At 63.4% G+C, this 27,422-nt stretch overlaps 1 protein-coding gene across 3 annotated transcripts; it reads left to right on the forward strand.

Annotated features, from left to right (window-relative positions):
* Positions 1–27,342, forward strand: LOC123361618 (carcinoembryonic antigen-related cell adhesion molecule 1-like). Of its 3 annotated transcripts, XM_045001649.1 has the most exons (10): positions 6–201; positions 1,051–1,410; positions 15,419–15,694; positions 15,855–16,106; positions 20,907–21,182; positions 21,343–21,594; positions 23,490–23,613; positions 24,154–24,203; positions 25,713–25,744; positions 26,578–27,342. In XM_045001649.1, exons 1-10 carry the CDS (start codon positions 132–134, stop codon positions 26,695–26,697), a joined length of 1,812 nt encoding a protein of 603 aa, XP_044857584.1. In that variant the 5' UTR covers positions 6–131; the 3' UTR covers positions 26,698–27,342. The 3 variants fall into 3 exon arrangements, with proteins under 3 accessions (XP_044857585.1, XP_044857584.1, XP_044857587.1); XM_045001650.1 differs by lacking the exon at positions 24,154–24,203 and having other exon boundaries at positions 1–201; positions 26,578–26,686; XM_045001652.1 differs by lacking the exon at positions 21,343–21,594 and having other exon boundaries at positions 8–201; positions 26,578–27,341.
* Positions 27,343–27,422: the final 80 nt, after the last annotated feature.

The following is a 27,422-nucleotide window of genomic DNA, read 5'->3' on the forward strand; positions in this document are numbered from 1 at the left end:
CACCCCGCCCGGTCAGAGTCTCACTCAGGGAGCCTGGCAGTTGGCACAGCTGCTCCAGAGAACCCAGGCGTCCGGCCGGGCCCCTGCACTCGGCCACGGCAGGCAGCGACCCCCTGGGGAGGGGCAGGGCCATGGGGCGTCGGCCCGGGAGCTGGGACCCCCCCGCATGGGGCGGCCCCTGGAAAGGGCTGCTGCTGGCAGGTGAGAGCGGGGCGGGGCGGGGGGGGGAACGGGGGTCACCCCTATGGGGGTGTTAGTCCCAGCACGGGGTCCCCTGCGTCCCCCAGGGAGCCTGCACCAGCGCCCAGGGTTATCCCGTCTGCCGGACAGCTGGGGCCGGGTGGTGCCGAGTGTCTGGTCGGATCCCGGCCTCAGGGACACCGACCACCCGCCTGTAACCTGCCTCCTGCCTGTCCGTCTGTCTGTCTATCCCCAACCCCCCCCCCCCCATCTGTCTGTCTCCCCAGGCCCAGCCCCCAGTGGTGTCGGTGGGTGGACACTGTGTCCCATGGAGCAGCTCCGATTTACACCCTCCGGGCTCTGGCCCTGGGCGTTTTCTCACCAGACTTCCCCGTCCCAGGGGGTCCCCCCCCGCTCCTCCCCTCTCTTCCCTGTCCCAGTGGGGGGGGGGGGGGAGCCGCCGGCCCCCACTTACCCCGCGCTCTAACCCCACCCTGGCCTGGGGTGTCAGAGCCGGGGGGGTCACGTGTTTGACTCTCAGCGGCTTTGGGGAGACCCCCCATCCCATCTCCCTGCAGCCGTGGGCGGCTCCTGCCCCCCACCCCGCCCGATCCGCACCCCGCCCTCTGCTCTGCGACTGGGGAGCGACAGCCGGAGCCCGGGGCAGGTCCCCCCAGTCGGGGGTTGGGTCTGAAAGGGGGGCAGGGACCGGCCCAGGGTCTGCCCCGCGCCCCGCGCTCACTGGCCGGGTGCAGCCGGGCGGCTGCTCCCCCCGGGCCGGGCGCTCGCTGGTCTCATCCCCCCAGGCCCCGACTGACCCCCTGCGCCCCGGCCACTCGCTGCCCCACTGAGACTGTCCTTCCCCCGCAGCCTCCGTCCTGGGCTCCTGCCTCCAGCCGGCGCCGGCCCAGACCCCAGTGACCATCGTCCTCACCCCGCCGAGCCCCGTGGTGGGAGGGGGCGTCAGCCTGGCCCCGCAGCCAACGCCACAGGACTTCGTGCTCTGCTACTGGTACCGATCAGCGACGCCTGCTGTAAACAACCGGATCCTCACCTACCTCCCAAAGCCCTCTCAGCAGAACGGCCCGGCCCACACGGGGCGGGAGACAGCGGGGCCGGGCTGCGTCCTGCACATCGCGGGGTTAACGCTCAGCGACACCGGGAACTACACGGTGGAGATACAGACCGAGACTAGCTCCGGCCTCGGCACGGTGCCTCTGCGCGTCTCTGGTAAGTGCCACCCCCGGAGCTGCGCTGATCCCGTCCGTGTCCCCCCCGCCCCCCATCCCCGCCCCAGCGACTGGGCTCTGGGCGTCTCCCCCGGGGATGAACCTGGCGGGGACATGGGGGGGAACCCGGGGGAACCCGCCCACAAACAGACACCAAGTGCGGTCTCCTGGGACTCTCTGCCCCCTGCTTCTCCTGGAAGATGGTGCCCCCCACAAATGTGAGGCCCTGGGCCCCCCCATCCTGCCATTACCCCCCGGCTCTGGCTCTCCCTGGCAGTGCCAGCAGTGGGGGGTTGAGCCTGACTGGGCACAGGGGGGTCCTTGGGCTTCCCAGCACCCACCAGAGCCTGCCGTTCCCCGTACAGGGTCAGGGTGAAATGGATTTGCTGGGTTCCAGCTCGGGTCCTGGCCTGAGTCAGATCCAGCCCCTCACTGGCAGCGGCAGCAAAGGGGCCAAGGGCTGGGCCAGAGACCCTGAGATCCCCTGGGGTTTGGGGCACACGCTGGTGAGGGGGGGCTGTGTGTGTTGTGGGGGGAGCCTCCCTCATGCCACCTGCCTCGACCCTGCTCTGGGCACGGAGGAGTCAGGCCCCAGGGGCCCCTGTCCCCCCAGCCTCTCTGGTGCCCCCAGAGTCTCTGCTGTCTGCAGTGTCCCCCTGCCTGTCCCAGCCCCCCAGCTCCCCCTGGTGTCCCTGGCACCCCCACATCCCATCCTGGTATCTCAGTGCCCTCCCACCCCACTGCCTCCTGCCACCACAGCCTCTCCGGGCCCCCCTAGCGTCTCCCCCCATCCCAGCATCTCTGCCTTGCCAGCCCGAGTGAGCATTAACCTGCCTGGGGAGAGCTGGGTCATGCTGCCCCGGGGAGCTGGCACTGGCGGCTCTGCCCAGGGAAGGACGGGCTGCAGGCGGGGGTGGGGACGGGGACAGGCGGCACCATCACAACTCCCTGTTCATGGAGCTCTGGGACATGGTCCCTGGCACTGGGGGGAGGGAAACAGCTGGTGCTGGGGGGCAGTGGGGGGGGGTTTGTTCCAGGGCATGGGAGCGGGGTCCATGCTGGGTGTGGGGAGGGGGTGTCCCATGCTGTGGGGGGGAGTCCGGGTTGAGGAAAGTGTCTGTGCTGGGGGTTCGGAGGCACGTCTGTGCCAGGGCCCCTCTCCCTGTGTGTGGTCGGTGCTGCTGTGACACCTGCTCTTGAGCGCTGGGTATTTGGGGGCAGATTCACCCCTTCTCCCTCCGGCTCCGTTGGGAGCTGGGCCTCTCCGGGACGCTCCCCCAGCCCCATCCGTGTGTCCTCACCTGGGGCCAGGATCGGGCCACGGGCTCGAGATCAAGGTTCTGTGTTCGGCTGGTGGTTCCCTCCCCAGACTCTGGGGCCCCCCACACCCCCTGCCTCCCCAGATGTCCGTGGGCTGCTCTCCCCTCTCTCTGGCGCAGGGGTTCTCAAACTGGGGGTCGGGACCCCTCAGGGGGTCACAAGGTTACTACATGGGGAGTCACGGGCTGTCAGCCTCCACCCCAAACCCCGCTTTGCCTCCAGCATTTATAATGGTGTTAAATATATAAAAAAGTGTTTTTAATTTATAAGGGGGGGTCGCATTCAGAGGTTTGGTATGTGAACGGGGTCACCAGTATAAAAGTCTGAGAGCCCCTGCTCTAGCACACCCTGCTCCCCTGCCACTGGCATCCATCTTTCAGTGCGATTAGTGCAAAGATCTTCGCACACCCTAGTGCAAACCCCACCCCCTGGCTCGCACTGTGTGATTCCGCTCAGTTCCCCTCCCTCTTTGCAGGGAGGAGCAGGCTCACTGGACCTGATCCTGGTCCCACTTGCCCCAGGCCAGCACTGCTGCCCAGGCCCCAGTGGGAGTGCGGGTGGGATTGAGAGATTGACAGGGGCTGTGGGGCAGGGATCTGGGGGTGCAGGAGCCTGTTGGCCCCCCTGGTACCCCCATAGAGCCAGTGCCCATCGCTGTTGGGAAGCCAGGAGCTGTGGTCACCTTGTGCCTCAGTTTCCAGGGGCACGTGGGGCCTGTTTGTGTTTTCCACTCCCCCCCACACGGTAACTGGGGGCAGAGGGAGCCCTGCTGCTGTGGATGACGGGGGATCCCTGGGAGCTCTGGGGGGGGTGTCTGCCCGGCTGCCCCATCCCTGGCTAATCACCCTGGGGCCCGTTCCCGGCGGATCCTTGCCCAGGGAAGTGGCCGCAGAAGGAAGTTGTGTCTCTGGCAGTCGACCCATCTGCCTTCACGGGGGGGTAACCCCGGAGATCTCTGTGCGCCGCCCCCCTGGGAGGGCACCTTGCTGCTCTCTGTGCCCATCGACTGCCCCCTGGGCCTGCTGCCTCATGGGACTCAGCAGAGAACCTGGAGTTTCATCTGCCTGTGGCTGTGGGGCCCGGACTCCTGGGTTCAATTCCCAGCTCTGCTGCTGACTCTCTTGGTGCCCTTGGGCCAGTTCCTGCCCCTCTCCAGGCCTCGGCTCCCAGCTGTAACGTGGAGAGTGATCCTGCCTTTGGCCGCTTAGACTGGGAGCCCTTCAGGGCAGGGGCCGTCTCACTATGTGTGTGTGCAGCGCCTGGTGCGACAGGCCCTGATCCAGGTCTGCGCAGTGCCCAGCGCGACGGGGCCCTGATCTCGGCCGGGGTCTGGGCAGCACCTGGAACAATTGGCCACTGTGTGTTACCATAATCCACATAACAAATCAACCTGCTAAAACACAATGGAGCAAATCCATCCCTGGTGTAGGTCGCTCGACCCCTGGCTCTCGCGCTCTGCCCAGGGCAGTTCTCCAGCACAGGCCACGCAGCCCTGCCAGCCCCCCAACCAAAGCACATCTGGCTGGAGGCTGACAGCCCCTCCCTGAGCCCCCCAGCCCGACGCCCTGACCCATAGCACAGAGGCCCCGCAGCACGGCCGGGGCTGGGAAGCTGCAAACACCTGTTTTCCTTGGGAGCAGCTGGCCAGATGCAGAGAGGGAGTGTGGGGCCCCCCGATGGGCAAAGTCTGGGGTGGGAAGAGCTGGGAGAGCGGCAGAGGGGGTGGGGTCCTTACCCCCCAGCAGAGACGCACCAGGCCTGGCTGTTCGCTGCCCTCGGCCTCCCGCTCCCATTCACCGGGCAGGGGCACTTGGCTGACGGCACCGGGGGGAGGGCAGCTGGTGAGGTCACTCTCAGCTGTGTCACCCTGGGGTGGGGGCAGGGGCGGCTGGGTTCTTAGTGCCTGGCTAGACCCACCCTGGGTCCCAGAGTGAGATACTCTATGGGGCGGGGGCACTGCCACCCCACAGTGTCTCCAAGCTCCTCCCCCCCATCACCTTGGGGATCTTTCTCCTCCATGTGCCGTGGCCCCCACCCTGGTCGCCAGGGAGCCGGGAGCCCCTCCCTCTGTGAGCCCTGGCCCCGCCTCCCCACAAGTCCAGGGTCTAGAAGGTCTGAGGGTTATAGGAAAGTCCCTGATAAGCAGCGAGGTGGTTAATGGGTAACTTGCTGGGGGAAGAGCCCGAGGATCCCTGCACCCAGTGAAGCTGCTGGGTCTATTGTCCTGGGCAGAGCGGCAGGGCAGTGGGTGGCTGATAATCACCTAGAACAGGTCCTGCCCCGTCCTTTGCCCCCCGTGTGCCTGTCACCCTGAACCCATCTGCTAACCCCCCCTCCCCTCGTGTACCTTGTCGGTAACCTTTGGCCAGCGCCAGCTGCTTCGGTGACGGGAAGGGGAAAGTGCCGTCGCTGTAAATGGTTAATAATTAACAGACTTGGTGCGTTTGAGGCCAGCAGGGGCCATTCAACCAACTAGTCTGGCTTCCTGCATAGCGCAGGCCAGAGAATCCCCTGTTAGCGCAGTACGGAGCCCAGACACTCGTGTTGGCTGAACAGGCCCCAGCCTGGAGCTGAGATGGAGGCTCCACTGCTGCCCTCGGGCGTTTCTCCCAGCGGCCGGTCACCCTGCCTGGTCCAGCCTGGGCCTCTGTCTAACTGGGACGTGTCTGCCTGGAACTTCCAGCCGTTCCCTCTCGCTCGCCAGGCCTGGTGTTACCTCCCCAGGGAGGGGCTGACGCGCTGTTATCAGACTGACCCCCCCCCCAGGGCTCTGACAGACCCAGCTCTGCCCGTGGCTGCTCCAAGGCCTTTCCTCCCGCCCCGGAATCGCTTCTGCGGCTCTTCTCTGCCCCTGGTTTGGTGACAGGATCAGTCCTCACAGAGTCCGGCAGCAGCAGGGGGCTTATAACCACCTGTACCCGCCTCTGGAGACGGGCTTCAAACCATCCCTCGCGCGGGCCTGACAGGAACTGGAGCCAGCTCCCGGATCAGCCCCGTGTTAGCCCTCGAGCGAGGGGTCTCCCCATAGAGCGGGAGCTGGGGTCCTGGGAGCCCATCCCGGCCGTGTGCCTTCGGGGGCTGCTAGAACTCGGGTTTGCTGGGTCTAGGCCCAGCTCCGTGTGCTGGAAACTCCGACTCCTTTGGAAAACCGAGCGCTGCGTCTCCGGGGAGCTGGGGCTGCCGCGGGGGCCGGATGTGGGGCCCTGGCGCTAACACCACCGGGACGCTGGGCACGGCTCTGGGGGTGTATCTGCTGGGTGGGGGGGTTCAGCCTGGAGCCAGCTACTGGCTCCCGTGTCCCATCAGCAGCTCCACGGAGAGTCTAGGCACAGTCGAGCCCCTCGGGGGTTTTGTCCCTGTGCGTTAGCGGGGTGGGGGGGGGCTGAGCTGGTCCCACAGCGCGTCAGTTCCCAGCTGGGGCCCTTTGCTCCCCAGCCCCTGCGGGGGTGGGGTGGGAGGTTAGACCCGGGTGGCTGCAGCACGGCCCAGTCTGGTCCCAGCAGTGCCTGGGTGGGAGACTTTGCATCCGTTGCCGCAGCCCCTGGGGGTGTCTGGAGGTTGCTGTCCCTTGGGTTTGTCATCTGGGGTGACGTGTGGAGTCCCCTGACTGGGTCCCCGCGGTGCTGGGTGTGGCACAGAGACCCCGTCCCTGCCCCGATTGCAGGCGCCCTCACCCAGCAGGGCTGACGTGCACAGGGGCTCGGTGTGTGTGTGAGCCCCAGTCACATCTCTCCTGCAGGTCGAAATAACGGGGGCAGGCGTCGTCCCTGGGAGACACGGGGCTCTCCTGACACAGCCGCAGCGGGCAGCATCCTGGGATCGGTGCCGCCTCTGGGAGCCGAGATCCCCTTGGCTCCTCTCCGCGTCTGAGGCCCTCCCAGGGAGGCGGGTCCCGGTGCCCCGGGGCAGCCCTGTGCATTGGCGCCAGCTCTGGGTATTTGGTGCTGGGTGCTGGGGCTCTCCCTGCCCTATGGTGGTGTGTGACCGTCCTGTGTCTGCTCCATTCGGGCCTGACCCCCGAGATCAGCCCCGATCAGCAGCTCCACGACGCAGGCTCTAATCTGAGCCCGTCCTCGGTCGCAGACACTAACCCGGCCGTGGGGTGCACATGGCGTCAGGGTGGGAGGCAGACCCAGGAAGAGGGGCTGTCGTCCGGGCTCCTGATCCTTGGTCTCTCTGTGAACCACTCGGGCACATAAACCTGCAGAGCTGACAGCGTCCTCACATGCCACTAACTACCAGGGCCGCCCGGGGGGGGGGCAAAGGGGGGAATTTGCCCCGGGCCCCGGGCTCCGCAGGGGCCCCCAAGAGAAGAGCGGAGGCTCCCGCCTCCGCCCCTCTCCTGGAGCCTCAGCGCCTCAAGCCCCGTGTCTCCACCGTGGCCCCTGAGCCCCGCCCCGCTCCGAGCCGCGTGGGGAGGGGGCGGGGCTGGGATCTCCGGGCTGAGCTCAGCTCCCTCCGCTCGGCATGGAGCTCCCAGCCCCGCCCCCTCCCCACGCGGCTCTGAGCTGGACGGAGCTCAGGCCCCGCCGGCCACACGCTGCGGCTGTTCCGGCAAGGCGCTGAGACTCCGGGTGAGGAGGGAGCCGGGGGTAAGAGGCTGGGGCGGGGGAAGCGGGACTCGCCGCCGAAGCGCAGCCCGGTCTTCGGCGGCGGGGGGGCCCTTCCGTTCCGGGACCCGCCGCCGAAGTGCCCCAAAGACAAGCCCCCCCGCCGCCGAATTACCGCCGAAGACCGGGCTGCACTTCAGCGGCGGGTCCCGCTTCGGCGGTAATTCGGCGGCGGGCAGCTCCCACCGTGGGTCTTCAGGGCACTTCGGCGGCGGGTCCCGGAACGGAAGGGCCCCCCGCCGCCGAAGACCCCGGGCCCCCGGAATCCTCTGGGCGGCCCTGCTAACTACAGCGCCGACCTGGAGATCGTGGAGCTGGGTGAGCTGCCAGGCACCACGCCCCACACCCGCCTCTGTCTTGGGCATGTGGGGCACCAGGGGCTCTGTCAGTCTGGGCAGCCGGCGCTCAGCTGCCCGGGGTCTGTCCTGCCTCCAGCCGGGCTCCCCGTCTGCATGGGACGTCCTGTCGCTCCCTGCACCGACCCCACGGGTCAGCATCGTTCCCGTGCGCTGGGAGCTCCCTGTCTCTGTAGTCGGGGCTCTGGGGCTGGTCTGGATCCACCCCTCAGGCTCGGTTCTCCAGGGGATGCTCCAGTCTGGATCCAGCGCTGCTCAGTTACCATGTACCAGCCCTGCTGCCTGGGGCCGGGGCTCCAGTCTGAGATTTGGTCCCGTGTCGCTGGCCCCGTCTCTCTTGAAGCTGGATCCAAAGCCGGATTGTTCCCCGTTGATGAATGATCCTGTCGCTCTGCACTGCAGAGCCTGCGCCTGGGCCCCCAACACCCCATCTGCCAGCAGCCGGGTCTGTGCGGCTCTGTCCTGTCCCCTGGCCACCCCTCGGGGACGTCCTCTCCGTCACTCACCGCGCCGATATCGCCCATCCCCACAGGGTGTGCCGGCCCTCGGGCTCTCCCCAGCACCTGCTCTCGGTGCCTGGGCAGTTCCGGTTTCACCCCATGGGGTCTATTCTCTGTGGGCCGTTCCCACATGTCCTAAATCTGGATCGTCCACTGCTCCGGATTCCTTTCCCAGCACAGCCCGCGCTGCCGTCTCTGCCTGTCTGTGCCCAGCGCCTGCTCTCTCGGTGCCTGGGCAGTTCTGGTTTCGCCCCGTGGGGTTTGTTCTCCATGGGCTGTTCCCACGTGTCCTAAATCTGGATTGTCCACTGCTCCGGATTCAATTCCCCAGCACAGCCCGCGCTGCCGTCTCTGCCTGTCTGTGCCCAGCGCCTGGTCGCTTGTGACCCGTCCTGCCTCCCCTCGGCTCCGTGTCTTTGTCCTGTGTGGGAATCGGACGTCAGCCTGGTGCCCGTCTCTCACCCACCCTCTGCCCTCAGCGCAGCCCGTGCTCCCTGCTCTGTCTCTGCCCCACGTCCTGTCCATCGGGCTCTGGGTCCATCCAGGTTTCACCCCACATTCCCAGTGTCCATGGGATGCTCTCCCCACCCCCCAGCAGGATTGGGGTCAGCCGGGTGCTTACTCCCCAGTGCGGGGCCAGGCTGGAGCTCCAGGGGGCAGGAGCATGTTACCCCATCCTGGGACATACACCCCCCCCTTGGCTACTCCCCCGTGCCTCGGATAACTGCCTGCCCCTTTCTGCCCCACAGAGGGGGTGTCTGGGGCTGTCACGCAGCAGGGAGTGGGGTGGACTGACCTGGGAATGTCGTTTAGTTTTACTGGAACTGTCTGCATGGGGGAGGGGAGAGCAGGGGTGACTTTAATTAAGGGACAGGACCTGAGCCTGTAACCGGAGCCAGAAAGGGGGTGGGGCGAGGCTACACCTTTGCCCGGGAAACTGGGAGAGGGGGAGAAGGAGCATTCAGCATCCCCTGCCCCTCCGTGCGCTTCCCACAGCGAGTCCCCCCGGCGGGGTCCTGGGGGGGCCACAGGGTCCTGCCCCCCCACTTCGCAGTCAGACGTGACTCTCAGCCAGCCAGTAACACAGAGGTTTATTCGATGACAGGAACAGGGTCTAACACAGAGCTTGTAGGTACCGCGAGCCGGACCCCTCGGCCGGGTCCATTCTGGGGGGCAGTGAGCCAGACCCCCACGTCTGCCCTCACTCCTCGTCCCCAGCCAGCTCCAGACTGAAACCCCCTCCAGCCCCCCCTCTTTGGACTTTGTCTCTGTCCCGGGCCAGGAGGTCACCTGATCTCTTTGTTCAACTTTAGCATCCCCTGGCAGGGGGGAAGGGCCTGGCCATTAGTTGCCAGGTGACAGAGGGTCGGCCAGAAACTGAGGCTCCCCCCCCCCCCCCCCAGTATTCAGAGGGAACATTAAGAACAGCCCCACTGCGTCACAACACCACCGTCCGGCTGTACATGCTCTGTAAGCATGAGCCCTGGCGGCCAAGGGTCCTTCCCCACTTCCCGGGGAAGCTCCAGCCGGTGGGTCAGAGATCGGGGGTCCTGGGGGCAGGAGATGGAGGATCTGTGAGACACAGACAGACAGACATGGGGCTGGGGGAGCTCCGGCTGGTGGGTCAGAGATCGGGGTTCCTGGGTGCAGGAGATGGAGGATCTGTGAGACACAGACAGACAGACGTGGGGCCGGGATCTGTGGGAGCAGAGGGCTCTAACCCCACAGGCCAACACGGAGCAAGACCCTGCAGCCGAGAGCTGCAGTGAGTCAGAGCCAGCCTGGGGGTACGGGGCCACTTCCCCACAGGAGGGGACCCCAGGGGAGCAGCTTGGGGGGAGGAATCTCCATCACGGGTTCTTTAAATCCAGATCTCTCCAAACCATCTCTCCACCCGAATCCCCCTGTCTGGGCTGGGTGATGTAGGGGGATCTGCCCCAGGTTCCCCAGTGGCTCGCACTGGACAGTGCCCAGGGCACCCGCTGGCTTTGGGATCTCAGGCCTGTTGGGTGCTGAGGTCTCTGCACCCGGAGGAGCCTGCGCTCCCCCCATCCCCTCCCCAACATGCAGCTCTCCTGTGTTTGCTCCAGATGGGCCCGACGCCCCCACGATCACCCCCCGCCAGAAGCTTTATCCTCAGGGCTCCACCCTCAATCCGTCCTGCCAGGCTGCCTCCAACCCACTGCACTGAGTGTGGGATCCCGCTGCCCACCCCCAGCTCTGAGCTCCTGGTCCCCAATCTCTCCGTGGCCACTCTGGGATTTACACCTCTATGGCCAGCAATAACCTCTTTGGCCACTTCCGCAAAACCACCCTGGAGACAGAGGTGCCGGGTGAGTAGCCGGGCACCGCGCCCTGTGCCCACCTCGTCTCGGGCACACAGAGCAACTGGGGCTCCATCGCTGTCTGTCCAGCCGGCTCCCCAGTCACTCCGGATGTGTCCTGATTCCAGCCGGGCTCCCTGTCTGCCTGGGACGTCCCCTGTCACCTGTCACTCTGCACCGAACCCGCGGGTCAGCGCCGTTCCTGCGTCCTGGGCTCTGACTGGCTCTGGAGCCGGGTCTGGGGTCTTCAGCTCAGTTCTGGATTCACCCCTCGGGCTCTGTTCTCCAGGGGACGCTCCCGTCTGTCTCCAGTCCGGATCAGACACCCCCTGTCGCCTTCCACTGCCGGCGCCGATCCCGCTCCCCGTGCTGGGGGCTCTCGGCTAGTTCACTCTCTCTCCAGCCACATCTGGTCCTCTACACTCTGGTCCTGTCCAGCTTCCTGATTGTCTCCTGCCACTCACTTGACCAACCTGGCAGCCAGCGTAGCTCACAGTCCTCAGAACCGGACCCGAACTATCATGAGATAAATTTCTTCTCTGTCTGAACCCAGGGTCCTGTCAGGCTGCGATTTCCACCTTTTCTACCCGTCGTGTGGGCCAAAAACTTGCCCTTAGTTAAATTAAAGTGAAGATTCTCCTGGAAATCACAGCACTCCTGGAGCTGCAGATTTAAAAGGGGGCACCCAACATGGCAGGAGTTGGCCGACGCCTCCCTCTGAGATCCCATCGTTCCTTGTCTGAGACTGTCTGTGGTGGAAATGGCCAAAGGACCCTTCTCACAATCCTGTGGGATGGCGGCTTGATCCCAGGCGCATGGAGGGGCAGGGACACAGGGTTTCTGTTCCCTGCACAGAAATGCTGCCCAGGGCAATGGTGATGCCCAACCAAATCCTGATGCTGGAGAACAGGACCTTTGCACTCACATGCAACAGCTCCGCCTGTGCCTACACCGTGCTCTGGCTCCGGGACGGGTGTCCCTCCCAGCCAGTGAGCGGCTGGGGCTGTCCTCAGGAATCTGCCCCTCATGGTGTTGGGTGTCACCCGGAACGACGCCGGCGCCTACCAGTGCGAGGTCGGGAACCCCGTCAGCACCAACCGCAGCGAGCCCAGCACCGTGACACTGGCCTGTGAGTAACTGCAGCCCCGTCCCCCGGCCACCCTGCCCCTGGCCCCACTGACATCACCCAGCCACGGAGATGCAGCTGCCTCTGGGGTGGGGCAGGGTGCTGGTTAAACAGGGACCTCTCGCTGGTTCCATCCCTCTCTCTCTGTGTAGATAGGCCAGGCTCCTCCAGGGTAGACCTTCCAGGACCCATCGCCCTGCCCCTTAGGGTCCCACTGACCCTGACATGCATCTTGTGCTCCATCCCGGTCCCGAACTATCACTGGCTTTCCAATGGAACCAACTTATACAAGGCCGGGAGCAGCTTGACCCTTAACCCCACAACCTTGGATCAGCTGGGCACGTACCCAGGCTCACAACCCCGTCACCGGCCTCACGGCTAGCGCAGAGATCGAGGTGCTGGGTGAATAGCTGGGCACCGCGCCCCATGCCCACCTCCGTGTCAGGCTCACAGAGCGCTGGGGGCTCCATCCAGCTGGCTCCAGCCACTCCAGATGTGTCCTGTCTCCACTTGGGCCCCCTGTTTGCCTGGGACATCCCGTCACTCTGTGCACCATCCCCACAGATCAGCACCATTCCTGTCTCTGCAGCCAGGTCTGGGGCCTTCAGGTCTGCTCTGGATTCAGCCCTCAGGCTCTGTTCTCCAGGGGATGATCACTTCTGTCTCCAGTCTGGATCAGACACCCCCTGTCGCCTGTCACTGCCTGCGCCGATCCAGCTCCCCGTGCTGGGCGCTCTCGGCTGTTTCACTGTCTGTCCAGCCACATCCCTCCGCGCTCTGGTCCGGTCCAGCATCCTGATACTCTCCTGTCGCTTCACCAACTCGGCAGCCAGCGCAGCTCACAGACCTCAAGCAATCACAAGATTTAAATCCGCTTCTGCCTGGGACCATCTCTTTGCTGTCTGGACCTGGGGTCTTGTCAGGTCACGATTTCCACCTTTTCTCCCCAGTAGTGTGGGCCAGAAACTTGCTCTTTGTTAAATGAAAGTGAAGATTCTTCTGAAAATCACAGGACTCCAGGAGCCGAGGATTTAAAAGGGGGCACCAACATGGCAGGAGTTGGCCGACGCCTCCCTCCGAGACCCCATCATTCCTTGTCTGAGACGGTCTGCGGTGGAAACGGTCAAAGGCCCCTTCCCAGAATCCCGCAGGGCAGCAGCCCTGATCCAGGTGGATGGAGGGGCAGGACACATGGTAACGCTCTCTCTGTTCCCTGCACAGAAAAGCTTGCCAAGCCCACAGTGATGCTCAACCAAACTGAGGTCTGGGAAAATGGGAACCTCACCCTCCCATGCAACACGTCCCCCAGCGCTGACACCGTGCTCTGCTTCCGAGACGGGTTGTCCCTTGTGCCCAACAAGTGGCTGGGGCTGTCACCTGACAACTGGACCCTCACGGTGCTGAATTTCAGCCCGGCCAATGCCGGCGCCTACCAGTGTGAGGTCGGGAGCCCCGTCAGCACCCACCACAGCGAGCCCAGCACCGTGACACTGGCCTGTGAGTAACTGCAGCCCCGTCCCCCGGCCGCGCTGCCCCTGCCGGCATCGCCCAGCCACGGAGATGCGCCTGCCCATAGAGTTGGACGTGGGGCTGTTTATACAGGGATCCCTTTCTGGTGGTGTCCTCTCCCCGACCTCCTCCCCCGCTGTGCAGATGGGCCGGACTCCGGCAGGATGGAGCCATCAGAGCTCCTCCCCCAGCCCTGGGGTCCCTTGTGAACCTGACGTGTGTCTCTGAGTCCGTCCCAGCCCCGCACTATCGCTGGGTTCTCAACAGCACTGAATTAAAGGAGACCGGGAGCAGCTTGACCCGTAATCTGACGAGCTTGGATCAGCAGGGCACGTACATGTGCCAGGCACAGAACCCCATCACCAGCCTGACCAAGAACAGCACCACCCGGGTGATCGTGGTGCTGGGTGAGTAGCCGGGCACCGCACCCCACACCCTCTTCTGTCTCAGGCACCCAGAGAACCTGGAGCTCCGTCACTGTTCAGCCGGCGCCCCGTCCACTCCGGATCTGCCCTGTCTCCAGCCGGGCTCCCTGTCTGCATGAGACGTCCCCTGTCACCTGTCACTCCGTGCACCAGCCCTGCGGATCAGCACCGTTTCTGCACCCTGGGCTCTGCAGCCAGGTCTGGGGTCATCACGTCTGTTCTGGATTCACCCCTCGAGCTCTGTTCTCCAGGGGACGCTCCCGTCTGTCTCCAGTCCGGATCAGACACCCCCTGTCGCCTGTCACTGTCTGCGCCGATCCCGCTCCCCGTGCTGGGGGCTCTCGGCTACTTCACTGTCTCTCCAGCCACATCCGCCTGCCCTCTGGTCCGGCCCAGGGCCCAGCTCCACCCCGTGGGCTCTGTCCTGTAGGGGGCTGCTCCCAGCTGTGCTGCAGCTGGGCCAGACGCTGCCTGTCGCCTTCCAAGCGACGCCTGACCCGTCCAATCAGCAGGTCGAGTGCCCTGCGCTGTGCCCGTCTCTCCCTCCCGGCTTCGTCCTGTCCCTGCCCCTCTGGGGCATCTGTCCTCTGTGGGACGCCCCCATCACACCCCACTGCAGCTCAGACAGCAGATTCCTGCCCCCCTGGCACCTCCGGCTGGTTCCCACCTGGGCCAGGCCTGTGGCCATGGCTCTGATGGGGGGTGTCGATCTGTACCCGCTATCAGCCTGCGGGCTGGCTCCAGGCCCCCAGCCGCGCACCAAGTCTGTGTCCCTGCCTGAGATCTGGGCACTGCTGGCCCCAGTGCTGCCTCCTGGGGGTGGGTAGTGGATGGGGCAGATCGGGGGGAGGAGGAGGGAGGCACCATCTCTCTGAACCGCTGTTTCCTATTCCACTCTGTTGGTTCTGTCCTGGAATTTACCCACTCGTTCCTTGTCTGCCTGCTTCCCACAACCCCCGCGACCCTCAGTGCCCCCCAGCAAGGGGAGCTGGAGAGTGAATTAGCCAGTGGGCAGGACAGGGAGCTCGGAGGGAGACAAGGGGATGGGGGAGCCCTGAGGGAGCAGATGAGAGGGGACGTTACCAGCCCCCCGGGGAAGGGGGTACAGACTGGAGGGGTTTCCATGACCCTGTCGCTGGAGTCCGGACGCCCCCTCCCCAGTCAGACTCTCGTGGGCCGTGGGGAGAACCCAGGGGGCCTGGGGCTGCGAGGCCCTTGCTGAGCTATGGGGCTGGGTGGTAATGGGGGGCAGTGCTAGGCTGGGCAGCAGTCCCCCACCACGACATCACCCCGATCTCCCCGGGGACAGTGAGCGGTTCTGGCTGACTGCCCACGATGCACCAGCGAGGTCACCCCACCCCCGGCCTGGGTCTGGGATGGGCAGCGCCGTCCAGGTCAGAGGGGACGGCAAGGAACCGGCACAGGGCCGTGCCCACGGGGCAATGCCAGCAGCACCAAACACCCTGTGGGGTTGTGACCCTTGAGTCGGGTCCAAACCGTCACGGGATCGGCTTGAAAATCCTGCTGTCGGGACGCAGCCTGGGATATGGTGCAACAACAGCCGAGAGTCTTCTGAAAATCACAGGACTCCAGGAGCCAGAGCCTCAGGGAGGCACCAATAACTGTGAGACTCAACGCCGGGGAGGGACCCTCTGCCAGAGCCCAGAAGGCGACCGCCCGTCTCCGCAGCTCTGAGGGCAAAGGGCGAAGGACCCTTCCCATGACACTGCAGGGCAGTGGCAACAGGACACTTCCCCCAGTCCCGCGGGGCGGTGGCCCCAATCCCAGGTGGATGGAGGGGCAGGACACACGGTAATGCTCTCTCTGTTCCCTGCACAGAAAAGCTTGCCAAGCCCACGGTGACGCCGAACCAGAACCAGGTGCCCGAGAATGGGACCCTCACCCTCACGTGCAACACTTCCCCCAGCGCCGACACCGTGCTCTGGCTCCAGAACGGGTCGTACATCGCACCCAACAAGCGGCTGGGACTGTCCCCTGACAACCGGACCCTCACGGTGCAGAATTTCACCTGGGGCGACGCCGGGACCTACCAGTGCGAGGTCAGGAACCCCGTCAGCACTGAACGCAGCGAGCCCAGCACCGTGACGCTGGCCTGTGAGTAACTGCAGCCCCGTCCCCCGGCCGCCCTGCCCCTGCCCTGGCAGCATCACCCAGCCACGGAGATGCGGCTGCCTCTGGGGTGGGGTGCGGCACCTATTTATACCTTGTTCTGCTGGTCCTCTCCTTCCCAACGATCCTCTCCCATTGTGTGTAGATGGGCCAGAATCCGCCAGGATAGACCCTCCAGGACCCGTCAACCTGACTCTTGGGACCCGTCTGACCCTGACGTGTGTCGCCGACTCTGTCCCAGCCCCGAGCTATTCCTGGTTTCTCAATGGCAACAAATTACCCCAGACCGGGAGCAGCTTGACCTTTGACCTGACTACATTAAATCCTGGCACGTACAAGTGCCAGGCTGACAACCCTGTCACTGGCCTCACGGCTAACGCGAAGATCGAGGTGCTGGGTGAGTAGCCGAGCACCGCGCCTCGCGCCCGCGTCTGTCTCGGACACACAGAGCACAGGGGCCTCCGTTGCTGTCTGTCCAGCCAGCGTCCTGGCCACAGTGGGTCTGTCCTGTCTCCCGCCGGGTGCCTTGTCTGCATGGGACGTGCCCTGTCACTCCGTGCACCAACCCCGTGGGTCAGCGCCGTTCCTGCGCCCTGGGCTCTCCCCGGCTCTGAAGCCTGGGGGCTGGCTTCTCCAGGTGTGTTCTGGATTCACCCCTCGAGCTCTGTTCTCCAGGGGACGCTCCCAACCCTCTCCAGTCCGGATCAGACACCCCCTGTCGCCTGTCACTGCCGGCGCCGATCCCGCTCCCCGTGCTGGGGGCTCTCGGCTAGTTCAGTGTCTCTCCAGCCACATCCCCCTGCCCTCTGGTCCAGCCCAGGGCCCAGCTCCACCCCGTGGGCTCTGTCCTGTGGGGGCTGCTCCCAGCCGTGCTGCAGCTGGACCAGATGCCAACCTGTTCCTAGAACCATAGTCCAGACCCCTGCACTCAAGGCAGGACTCAGTGTTATCTAGACCATCCCTGACAGGTGTTTGTTCAACCCCTTCTTAAAAATCCCCAATGATGGAGATTCCACAACCTCCCTGGGCAATTTATTCCAGTGCTTAACCACCCTGACTGTTAGGAATCTTTTCCTAATGTCCAACCTAAACCTCCCTTGCTGCAGTTTAAGCCGATTGCTTCTTGTCCTGGCCTCAGAGGTTAAGAAGAATATTTTTTCTCCCTCCTCCTTGTTACAACCTTTTATGTACTTGAAAACTGTTATCATGTCCCCTCTCAGCCATCTTTTCTCCAGACTAAACAAACCCCATTTTTTCAATCTTCCCTCATCGCTCATGTTTTCTAGACCTTTCATCATTTTTGTTGTTCTTCTCTGGACTTTCTCCAATTTGTGCAGATCTTTCCTCAGCATTCCCCACTCAGCATTCACAGCCCACATTAAGAACAGTCCCAGGTCGTCACACATCTACAAACTTTAGAAGTGTCCTGTACTCTCTGTGCCATTATCTAAATCACTGATGAAGATATTGAACAGAACCAGACCAAGAACCCATCCCTATGGGACCCCACTCGTGATGCCCTTCCAGCACGACTGCAAACCACTGATAACTACTCTCTGGGAATGGTTTTGCAACCAGTTCTGCACCCACTTTATAGTAGCTCCATCTAGGTTGTATTTCCCTAGTTTATTAATGAGAAGGTCATGCATGTGAGACAGTATCAAAAGCCTGACTAAAGTCAAGATATAACACGTCTACCACTTCCCCCCCATCCACAAGGCTTGTTTCACTGTCAAAGAAAACTATCAGGTTGGTTTGACATGATTTGTTCTTGACAACTCCATGCTGACTGTTATTTATCACCTCATTATCTTCTAGGTGTTTGCAAATTGATTTCTTAATTATTTGCTCCATTATCTTTTGGGGCACAGAAGCTAAGCTGGCTGGTCAGTAATTCCCCAGGTTGTCCTTATTTCCCTTGTTATAATGAGCACTAGATTTGCCCTTTTCCAGTCTTCTGGAATCTCTCCCGTCTCCCAGGACTTTTCAAAGATAATTGCTAATGGCTCAGATATCTCCTCAGTCAGCTCCTTGACTATTCTAGGATGCATTTCATCAGGTCCTGGTGACTTGGAGACATCTAACTTGTCTAAGTAATCTTTGACTTGTTCTTTCCCTATTTTAGACTCTGATCCTACCTCATTTTCACTGGCATTCACTATGTTAGACGTCCAATTGCCACCAACCTCCTTGGTGAAAACCAAAACAAAGACGTCATTAAGCACCTCTGCCATTTCCGCATTTTCTGTTACTGTCTTTCCCCCTCACTGAGTAACAGGACCACCCTGTCCTTGATCTTCCTCTTGCTTCTCATGTATTTGTAGAGTTTCCTTGTTTCCTTTTATGTCCCTAGCTAGTTTGATCTTGTTTTGTGCCTTGGCCTTTCTAATTTTGTCCCTACATACTTGTGTTATTCGTTTGTATTCATCCTTTGTAATTTGACCGAGTTCTCACTTTTTGTAGGGCTCTTTTTTGAGTTTCAGGTCACTGAAGATCTCCTGGTTAAGCCAGGCTGGTCTCTTGCCAAACTTCCTGTCTTCCCTATGCAGGGGGATAGTTTGCTCTTGTGCCCTTAATAACGTCTCTTTGAAAAACTGCCAATTGTCTTCACTTGTTTCTCCCCTTAGACTTGCTTCCCTTGAGATTTTACCTACCGACTCCCTGAGTCTGCTAAAGTCGCCTCCTTGAAATCCACCGTCTTTATTGTGCTGTTCTCCCTCCTACCATTCCTTGATGTTGTTTTCCAAGCGACTCCCCGACCCGTGATCAGTGCGCTGGGCACCCTGCTCTCTGCCTGTCTCTCCCTCCCAGCTCTGTTCTGTCTCTGCTCCCGCCCTGTGGCCTCTGCCGTCTGTGGGCGCCCACCCCACCACGCCCCACCGCAGCTCAGACAGCAGACTCCTGCCCACTGCTCACCTGGTGCTTCTCGCTGGTTCCCACCCGGGCCCAGCTTTTCCCATGGCTCTGGTGGGGTGGTCGGTCTGTACCCGGTATCAGCCCACGGGCTGGCTCCAGGCCCCCAGCCGCACACCGGGTCAGTGTCCCCACCTGAGATCTGGGTGCTGCTGGTCCCAGCGTTATCTGCTGAGGGGTGGGTGGCTTATGGGGCAGATGGGGAGGCACCGTCTCTCTGAGCTGCTGTTTCCGACTTCGCTTTGTTGATTCTCTCCTGGGATTTACCGGCTCCTTCCTTGTGTACCCCTCCCCATGGCCCCTGCACCCTCTGTGCCCCCCTAGCAAGGGGCACTGGAGAGCGCGTTAGCCAGCAGGCAGGACAGGGAGCTCGGAGGGGGACAGAGTGATGAGGGGGTGCCCTGAGGGAAGAGACTGGAGGGGATGACCCCCCCACCACCCCTAAGGGCAGGGGGTTGTGACCTGCTGTGCCTGGGGAGCCCTCACTGGGAATGCCAAGGGCAGGGCAGGCTGCAGAAGGGAGAGCAGATCCTCCCAACACTGCTGGGTAACACTGAAGTTAAACTCCCCAACCAGCCACACGCTGTGCTCCTGATCCCCCCCCCACACGTTATCGAGAAAGGGAATCATGCAGCCCCCTTCATTGCATTCCAGTTCCCTGGCTCCCACTCAGCACCTACAGCCTGGACAGTGAGAAGTTATTTAAAAACTCTGCTCACACACAAAATGTTCTTCTGACCCCAAAGGGCCAGTCACATTCCCAGGGCAGTATAAGCTTGGATCTTACTCAAAATCCCACACTGCCAGCCAGTCCTTTAGTGTCTAAAACTAAAGGTTTATTATAAAGAAAGAACGAGAGAGATGTTAAATGGTAAAACTATCACATACATACAGAGACTTCAAAGTCAATAGGTCAGGTTCCTAGCAGTGTTAGTGAGTCTGCTGGCTTGAAAGTCCTTCTGGAAAACACCCACAGCTTGGATGGGTCGTTCAGTCCTTTGTTCGGAGGTTTAGTTTCTAGAAAAGTTACTCCAGAGATACGAAGCAGGAATGAAAACAAAATGGAGACGATGCAGCTGCCCTTTATATTCCTTTTGCCATGTGGCTTGTTCGTCCTGTGTCCAAAACACAAGCTGCCCAGCACACGGCATGGAAAAGTATTAGAGATCTGTCCATACGCAGCCCCCACATGGCTTGCTGACCCATCAGGTGTATCCCCTGGCTCCTTTCCATGGGCTCATTGTACCGCTGATGACCCTTGATGGGCCGTTAAGCAGGCTAGGCCATGCCGCCAAGCTGTCTGGGGGGGTCACCCAGAAACACAGCACAAGTCTGGAAATACAGATACACCCTGTGTATCTATAACTCACAGTACAAAGGTGATACAAACATAGAAACAAGATCATCACACTTGGCCAATCATAACATTGTCACGGATGCCTCACACGGCAGATCTGGCATGAGTCACTGCAATTTTATAGTATTGGTGTGAACGATATCATACAGTGTTCCAGATGGTCCATACAGCACCACGGAGGGTACAGACTGGAGGGGTTTCCTTGGCCCTGCCGCTGGAGTCCAGATGCCCCCTCCCCAGTCAGACTCTCCTGGGTCGTGGGGAGAACCCAGGGGGCCTGGGGCCATGGGGTCCTTGCTGAGCTATGGGGCTGGGTAGGAATGGGGAGCAGTGCTAGGCTGGGGGGCTGCCCCCCTCACCCCACTGGGTCTTCCCGATCTCCCCAGGGTTAGTGTGAGCGGTTCTGGCTGACGGCCCACGATGCACCAGCGAGGTCACCCCACCCCCGGCCTGGGTCTGGGATGGGCAGCGCCGTCCAGGTCAGAGGGGACGGCAAGGAACCGGCACAGGGCCGTGCCCACGGGGCAATGCCAGCAGCACCAAGCGACCTGTGGGGTTGTGACCCTTGAGTCGGGCCCAAACCGTCACAGGATCGGCTTGAAAATCCTGCTTTTGAGACGGAGCTTGGGATATGGTACAACAACAGCCGAGAGTCTTCTGAAAATAACGGGGCTCCGGGAGCCAGAGCCTCAGGGAGGCACCAATAACTGTGAGACTCAACGCCGGGGAGAGGGACCCTCTGCCGGAGCCCAGAAGGCGACCACCCGTCTCTGCAGCTCTGAGGGACAAAGGGCGAAGGACCCTTCCCACGACACCGCAGGGCAGTGACAACAGGACACTTCCCCCAGTCCCGGGGGGCGGGGGCCCCAATCCCAGGTGGATGGAGGGGCAGGACACACGGTAACGCTCTCTCTGTTCCCTGCACAGAAAAGCTTGACAAGCCCACGGTGACGGCCAGCAAAACCCAGGTGCCTGAGAATGGGACCCTCACCCTCACGTGCAACACTTCCCCCAGCGCCGACACCGTGCTCTGGCTCCAGAACGGGTCGTACATCGCACCCAACAAGCGGCTGGGGCTGTCCCCTGACAACCGGACCCTCACGGTGCAGAATTTCACCTGGGGCGACGCCGGGACCTACCAGTGCGAGGTCAGGAACCCCGTCAGCACTGAACGCAGCGAGCCCAGCACCGTGACACTGGCCTGTGAGTAACTGCAGCCCCGTCCCCCGGCCGCGCTGACCCTGCCCTGGCAGCATCACCCAGCCACGGAGATGCAGCTGCCTCTGGGGTGGGGTGCGGCACCTATTTATACCTTGTTCTGCTGGTCCCCTCCTTCCCAACGATCCTCTCCCATTGTGTGTAGATGGGCCAGAATCCGCCAGAATAGACCCTCCAGGACCCGTCAACCTGACTCTTGGGTCCCGTCTGACCCTGACGTGTGTCACCGACTCTGTCCCAGCCCCGAGCTATTCCTGGTTTCTCAATGGCAACAAATTACCCCAGACCGGGAGCAGCTTGACCTTTGACCTGACGACGTTAAATCTGGGCACGTACAAGTGCCAGGCTGACAACCCTGTCACCGGCCTCACGGCTAACGCGGCGATCGAGGTGCTGGGTGAGCAGCCGGGCACCGTGCCTCACGCCCGCATCTGTCTCAGACACACAGAGCACAGGGGCCTCCGTTGCTGTCTGTCCAGCCAGCGTCCTGGCCACAGCGGGTCTGTCCTGTCTCCCGCCGGGTGCCTTGTCTGCATGGGACGTGCCCTGTCACTCCGTGCACCAACCCCATGGGTCAGCGCCGTTCCTGCACCCTGGGCTCTCCCTGGCTCTGCTGCCAGTTCTGGGTCTTTGCGTCTGTTCTGGATTCACCCCTCGGGCTCTGTTCTCCAGGGGATGCTCCCGTCTGTCTCCAGTCCGGATCAGACACCCCCTGTCGCCTGTCACTGTCTGCGCTGATCCCGCTCCCCGTGCTGGGGGCTCTCGGCTAGTTCAGTGTCTCTCCAGCCACATCCCCCTGCCCTCTGGTCCGGCCCGGGGCCCAGCTCCACCCCGTGGGCTCTGTCCTGTGGGGGCTGCTCCCAGCCGTGCTGCAGCTGGGCCAGACGCTGCCTGTCGCCTTCCAAGCGACACCCGACCCGTCCGATCAGCAGGTCGAGTGCCCTGCGCTGTGCCCGTCTCTCCCTCCCGGCTCCGTCCTGTCCCTGCCCCCCATGGTCTTTGTCCTCTGTCCCCCCCGCCCCTGACATGCCCCACTGCAGCTCTGACAGCTCACCCTCCGTCTGCCTGGCGCCACTGCCTGGTTCCCACCCGGGCCCAGCTTTTCCTGGGGTTCTGGCGGGGGGTGTCGGTCTGTACCCGCTGTCACCCTACGGGCTGGCTCCAGGCCCCCGGCCGCACACCGGGTCTGTGTCCCCACCTGAGATCTGGGTAGATGGGCCAGAGTCTGCTAGACAGACCGACCGGGACCCCTCACCCACCCCCTGGGGTCCCCTCGGACTGTGTCCAGCCCTTGAGCCATCGCCGGTGTCTCAATGGTAATGACACTAAGGAGACCAGGGGCAGCTTGACCTTTAACCCCACGACCTGGGCTCAGCAGGGCACGTCCGCGTCCCAGGCTCACAACCCGTCACTGCCTGGGCATCGGGCGTCGTGCGGTTAAGTGGGTCCCTGGGGGTCAGACCTAGCGCTGCTCCCTGTCCGGTGGGGCTGCCTATGGGGCAAAGTGCAGGGCAGCTGCGGCTGGGGTGGGTGATCCGAGGGCTGCCAGCGGCGCTCGGGGACCCTTTGCCGATGGTGTCTCAGTACATGGTTCCTCCCGCTCCTGCTCAGCCCTGCTCCCCCGTAGGGCCAGGTGCTGGGGGGCCGGACTGGGGCTGGCTGGGGTCTGTCTCCCCTGGGGTGACCAGACAGCGAGTGTGAAAAATCAGGACGGGGGTGGGGGGTAATAGGAGCCTATATAAGAAAAAGACCCACAAATCTGGACTGTCCCTATAAAATTGGGACATCTGGTCGCCCTAGTCTCCCCCATGGCTGCGGGGGGAGGGGGGGCTCCATTGTGGCTGGGGGGCCGGGGACCTGTCAACGTCCAGCCCCATGGCCTCCCGAATCCTCCCCAAACCAGCCAGTGATAGAGCTGAGACCCCCCCACACTGCACCCAGTGCTGGGCGTGGGGGGCACTGGCACCACTGGGGGCCCCTCAACCCCCCCTGCTCCCAAGGGGGCTGGGCAGCACCAGGAGACCTCCCAGTTCCTGGCCTTTGGAAACCCCCCCACAGCCCACCACATCTTGGGTCCTGTCCTGGGCCCAAACCCGTCAGGCTCAGGGGACCCCTGGCTGAGCTGCCCCAGTGTCTGGGCGGTGGGGGGGGCAGATGGGGGCTCCAGCCCCCAGGGCCTCATGTTGGGCACCAAGAGGGAGCAGCGTTGGGAAGTGTGGGGCGGGGGGGGGGGGTCGTCTCTGGGCTCCCTGATACACCCCCCCCACCCCCCCTCTTTTCCATTATCTACAGCATCAGCTGCAGACTCCGGCGGAGGCCTGTCGCCCGGAGCCATCGCGGGGATCGTCATCGGGTCGCTGGCCGCGGTGGCGCTGCTCGGGTGCCTGGTCTACTTCCTGCTCTGCAGAACTGAACGGTAACGGCTCGGGGGACCGGGGGCCCCTGGGGCTGGGGGCTGCCCCGAGCGCTGGTCAGGAGAGGGCTTGGGAGCTGCCCCTGGGTGCTGGAGGGGGTCACTCTCTCTGCCCCCCAGCCCCAGGTCTCTGCACTTCGGGGTCTCTGCTTGTCACTCGCTCTGTGGTGAAGGGTCCTTCCACCTCTCTGCCCCCCAGGATGGGACCTCGCCCCACACGCCTCTTGGAAGCAGTGTCCGGTCTCCCAGGGAACAATCCCTGCCCCGGCTGGCACCCAGCGCCCTGAGCCGCCCCAGAGCTACCCATCCCCACAGGGAGAGCCAGGGGCTGAGTGTGGGGCACAGGGTGCATGTGGGGGGGTGAATGGGTATGGGGTTTGGTAGGTGGGTGTGGGGGTGAATGGGCCGTGGGGAGGTGAGAGGAGGGGGGACAGGTCTGCAGTTTTGGGGAAGCCGCCTGGTTGCTGCCTGTCCCTGGTGTGGGACACGGCCCAATCCCACCCCCTGCCCCCCGGGGTCACGCCGAGTCTGCTGTTTCCCCAGGGAGACCAAGCAGCACTCGCCCGTCGGAGGCCAGGCCGCGCCCGCCCAGAGTAAGTAGCAGCCCCGCTCCTTGCAGCTGCATGCCATGTGCCGCGTGGGCAGGGCCTGCGAGCCATGTGGGTGGGGTCTGCAAGGTGTGTGGGCGGGGCCTGCGAGCCACATGCCTGCACCGCTGCTAGTGCTGCTGCCGCTCCCCCGCGCCATAGTGTGATGGACGGCCAAGCCCAGGGGCATGATGGGAAACTCCCCAGCCAGACAGGAAGTGACATCGCAGCCGCACCAGCCCCAGTTTCCAAGAGCCCGTATGGGATTCTCTTCCCCCGGGCTGGGTCCTGGGTCCCACGTCGCTGCTCTGGGCTGTGGGTGTCACGGGCTCCGGGCAGGGCTGGTGCAACCATTTAGGCGACCTAGGCGGTCGCCTAGGGCACTGGGATTTGGGGGGCGGCATTTTCTTCGGCAGCGACCGCAGCAGCCGGATCTCCGGTCGCCCCAGTCGCTGCCGGCATTTAGGCGGAGGGAGCTGGGGCAGGGGGGCGCGGGGAAGGCCGCCTGCAACAAGTAAGGGGGTGGGGGCGGCACGCAGGGGAACTCCCCACCCCAGCTCACCCCTGCCCCGCCTCCTCCCCGAGCACGCCAGGGCTGCTTCACTTCTCCCGCCTCCCAGGCTTGTTCATGGAATCATAGAATCTCAGGGTTGGAAGGGACCTCAGGAGATCATCTAGTCCAACCCCCTGCTCAAAGCAGGACCAATCCCCAAATGGCCCCCTCAAGGTTTGCGGTGTCAATCAGCGTAGGCACCGCAAGCCTGGGAGGCGGGAGAAGTGAAGCAGCGACGGCGTGCTCGGGGTGCTCGTGCGTGGAGCAGGGGGGAGCTGGGGCGGGGAGGTGCCTCAGGGCGGAGGGTGGGGGGTGGGGAGCTGCCACAATGGGGACGCCTCAGGGCGGAGGGGGGGAGCTGCCGTGCGGGGGGCTCCTCAGGGCAGGGGTGCGGGGGGGAAGTTTCGCCTAGGGCACGAAACATCCTTGCACCAGCCCTGGCTCCGGGTGCCCCCCACTCCCGCCACACCTGGTGCTGGGAACTCTGGGGGTAACTGCGGAGATGGGGTGAGAGGTCACTTGGGCCTGGGGTTCCCTGCTTATCCCACCCCCCACCCCCTTCCCTCTGTCAACCCCCCCTTGCTCCCCCCCCAACCCGACCCACGTGGCTGGGACTGGGAACTGGGGCAGCACCGCGGAGACCCAGGCTGGGGGTCACGTGGCCAAGGGGTTCCCTGCTTATTCCCTCCCCATCCCCCCTGCTCCCCCTCCCGTCCCCTCCCCTCCCCTCCCGCCCCCGGGTTCACCATCCTGGTGCAAGGAGCCCCCCCCCAGGACCCCTGCTGAGCTCTTGGGGGCCACCCCAGCTGCAGCCACTAACCCAGCTGGTGCTTCACCTGCTGCCACTAACTCCGCACGGGCCCTACTGCCCCTGGGGGGGGTCACTGCTTGGCTGGGGGGGGGGCTGCACCCTGGGACTGTCGTGTTTCTAACCCCGTCTGTCTCCTGTCTCTGTCCTTCAGACGAGGGCGTCAGTGGCAGCAAACCCACCTTGGTAAGGAGCCTTCGTGTCCAGCCGCAGAACTCCTGGGTTCTATCCCGCTGCTGGGAGGGGAGGGGGGTCAGAGCAGGGGGGCTGGGAACCAGGACTCCTGGGTTCTCTCCCCAGCTCTGGGAGGGGAGTGGGGACTGAAGGGTTGTGGGGGGGGGGCGGACTGGGAGGGGGGCGGACTGGGAGCCAGGACTCCTGGGTTCTCTCCCTGGCTCTGGGAGGGGAGTAGGGGCTGGTAGGTTAGAGAAGGAGGGGCTGGGAGCCAGGACTCCTGGGTTCTCTCCCCAGCTCTGGGAGGGGATTAGGGGCTGGTAGGTTAGAGAAGGCGGGGGGCTGGGAGCCAGGACTCCTGGGTTCTCTCCCCAGCTCTGGGAGGGGAGTAGGGGCTGGTAGGTTAGAGAAGGGGGGGGCTGGGAGCCAGGACTCCTGGGTTCTCTCCCCAGCTCTGGGAGGGGAGTGGGGACTGGAGGGTTGTTGGGGGGCGGACTGGGAGCCAGGACTTCTGGGTTCTCTCCCTGGCTCTGGGAGGGGAGTAGGGGCTGGTAGGTTAGAGAAGGAGGGGCTGGGAGCCAGGACTCCTGGGTTCTCTCCCTGGCTCTGGGAGGGGAGTAGGGGCTGGTAGGTTAGAGAAGCGGGGGCTGGGAGCCAGGACTCCTGGGTTCTCTCCCCAGCTCTGGGAGGGGAGCAGGGGCTGGTGGTTTGAGCAGGGGGGGCTGGGAGCCAGGACTCCTGGGTTCTCTCCCCAGCTCTGGGAGGGGAGTGGGGGCTGGTGGTTAGAGCAGGGGGCTGGGAGCCAGGACTCCTGGGTTCTCTGATCTGGCTTTTCCGTCTTCCAGGGTGAGGAAGACATTCAGTATTCTACACTCGCCTTCAGCGCAGGAGACCAGAAGCCACCGCCCGGGCCCCAGCCCCCGCCTGAGGGCGGCACCGTCTACTCGGAAATCAGAAAAAAATGACTGTGATTTGCTTGGGACCTCGGGAATCACTGCACCCACCTACCCCACCACCGCCCCCCAGCGGAGCTTCCGGAACCCCCCCGCTCCAATGCAGCACTCGCTGGGGGGCAGCTCCGGTCCCACCTACCCCCTGCCCGCTGGGCTCAATGAGTGTGATACCCTCCCCGGGTGAGGCCGTCAGGACTCCGGAGGGGCTCTGGGAGGGGAGGGGGGTCTAGTGGTCAGAGCAGGGGGCTGGGAGCCAGGACTCCTGGGTTCACATCTGCTTTGCACAGGGGTTGGGGCTGGGGGTGTGTGCTGTGCAGTGGGGGATGGTCTGTGTGTGGGGCTGACGGATAACGGCGACACCCCCACCCCAGGCTGCGCTGTCAGTGCTGGCTGGGCGTGGATCTGGGCAGCCTCGGTGCAGGGGTGAGATGGCGCCGTCACCCCATAGCATCTCAGCCCAGAGCCCTGTGCCCCCCAGCTCCACCCCCCCAGCTCTCCGCATCCCCCTCCCCGAGCCTCCCGCTGTCAGACAGCCTCTGAGGTGCAGGGCGGTTGTGCTGCTGGGGGCGGGGGATGATTGTGTGGGGCGCGGGGTGTCGCTTACAGTGGGTGGGACTGGCTGATCGGGGGGTTTGTACCGTGATTGATGCTGTTTGTAATAAAACAAAATGTCAAAACTCCCCCCACGAGTGCTGGGGGAGGGGGAGGGCGGGGACGGGCCAACGCTGGGGGTGGGG

Source organism: Mauremys mutica, unplaced genomic scaffold (assembly GCF_020497125.1).
Source record: "Mauremys mutica isolate MM-2020 ecotype Southern unplaced genomic scaffold, ASM2049712v1 Super-Scaffold_339, whole genome shotgun sequence".
Lineage (NCBI taxonomy): Eukaryota > Metazoa > Chordata > Testudines > Geoemydidae > Mauremys > Mauremys mutica.

Bases quoted from the DNA above. Each gene is read 5' to 3' on its own strand.
- LOC123361618 (XM_045001649.1), top strand. From the start codon at position 132: ATGGGGCGTCGGCCCGGGAGCTGGGACCCCCCCGCATGGGGCGGCCCC. The intron at 16,107-20,906 runs GTGAGTAGCCGA...TTCCCTGCACAG, and splicing joins CGCGAAGATCGAGGTGCTGG to AAAAGCTTGACAAGCCCACG. The intron at 24,204-25,712 runs GTAAGTAGCAGC...TCTGTCCTTCAG, and splicing joins CCAGGCCGCGCCCGCCCAGA to ACGAGGGCGTCAGTGGCAGC.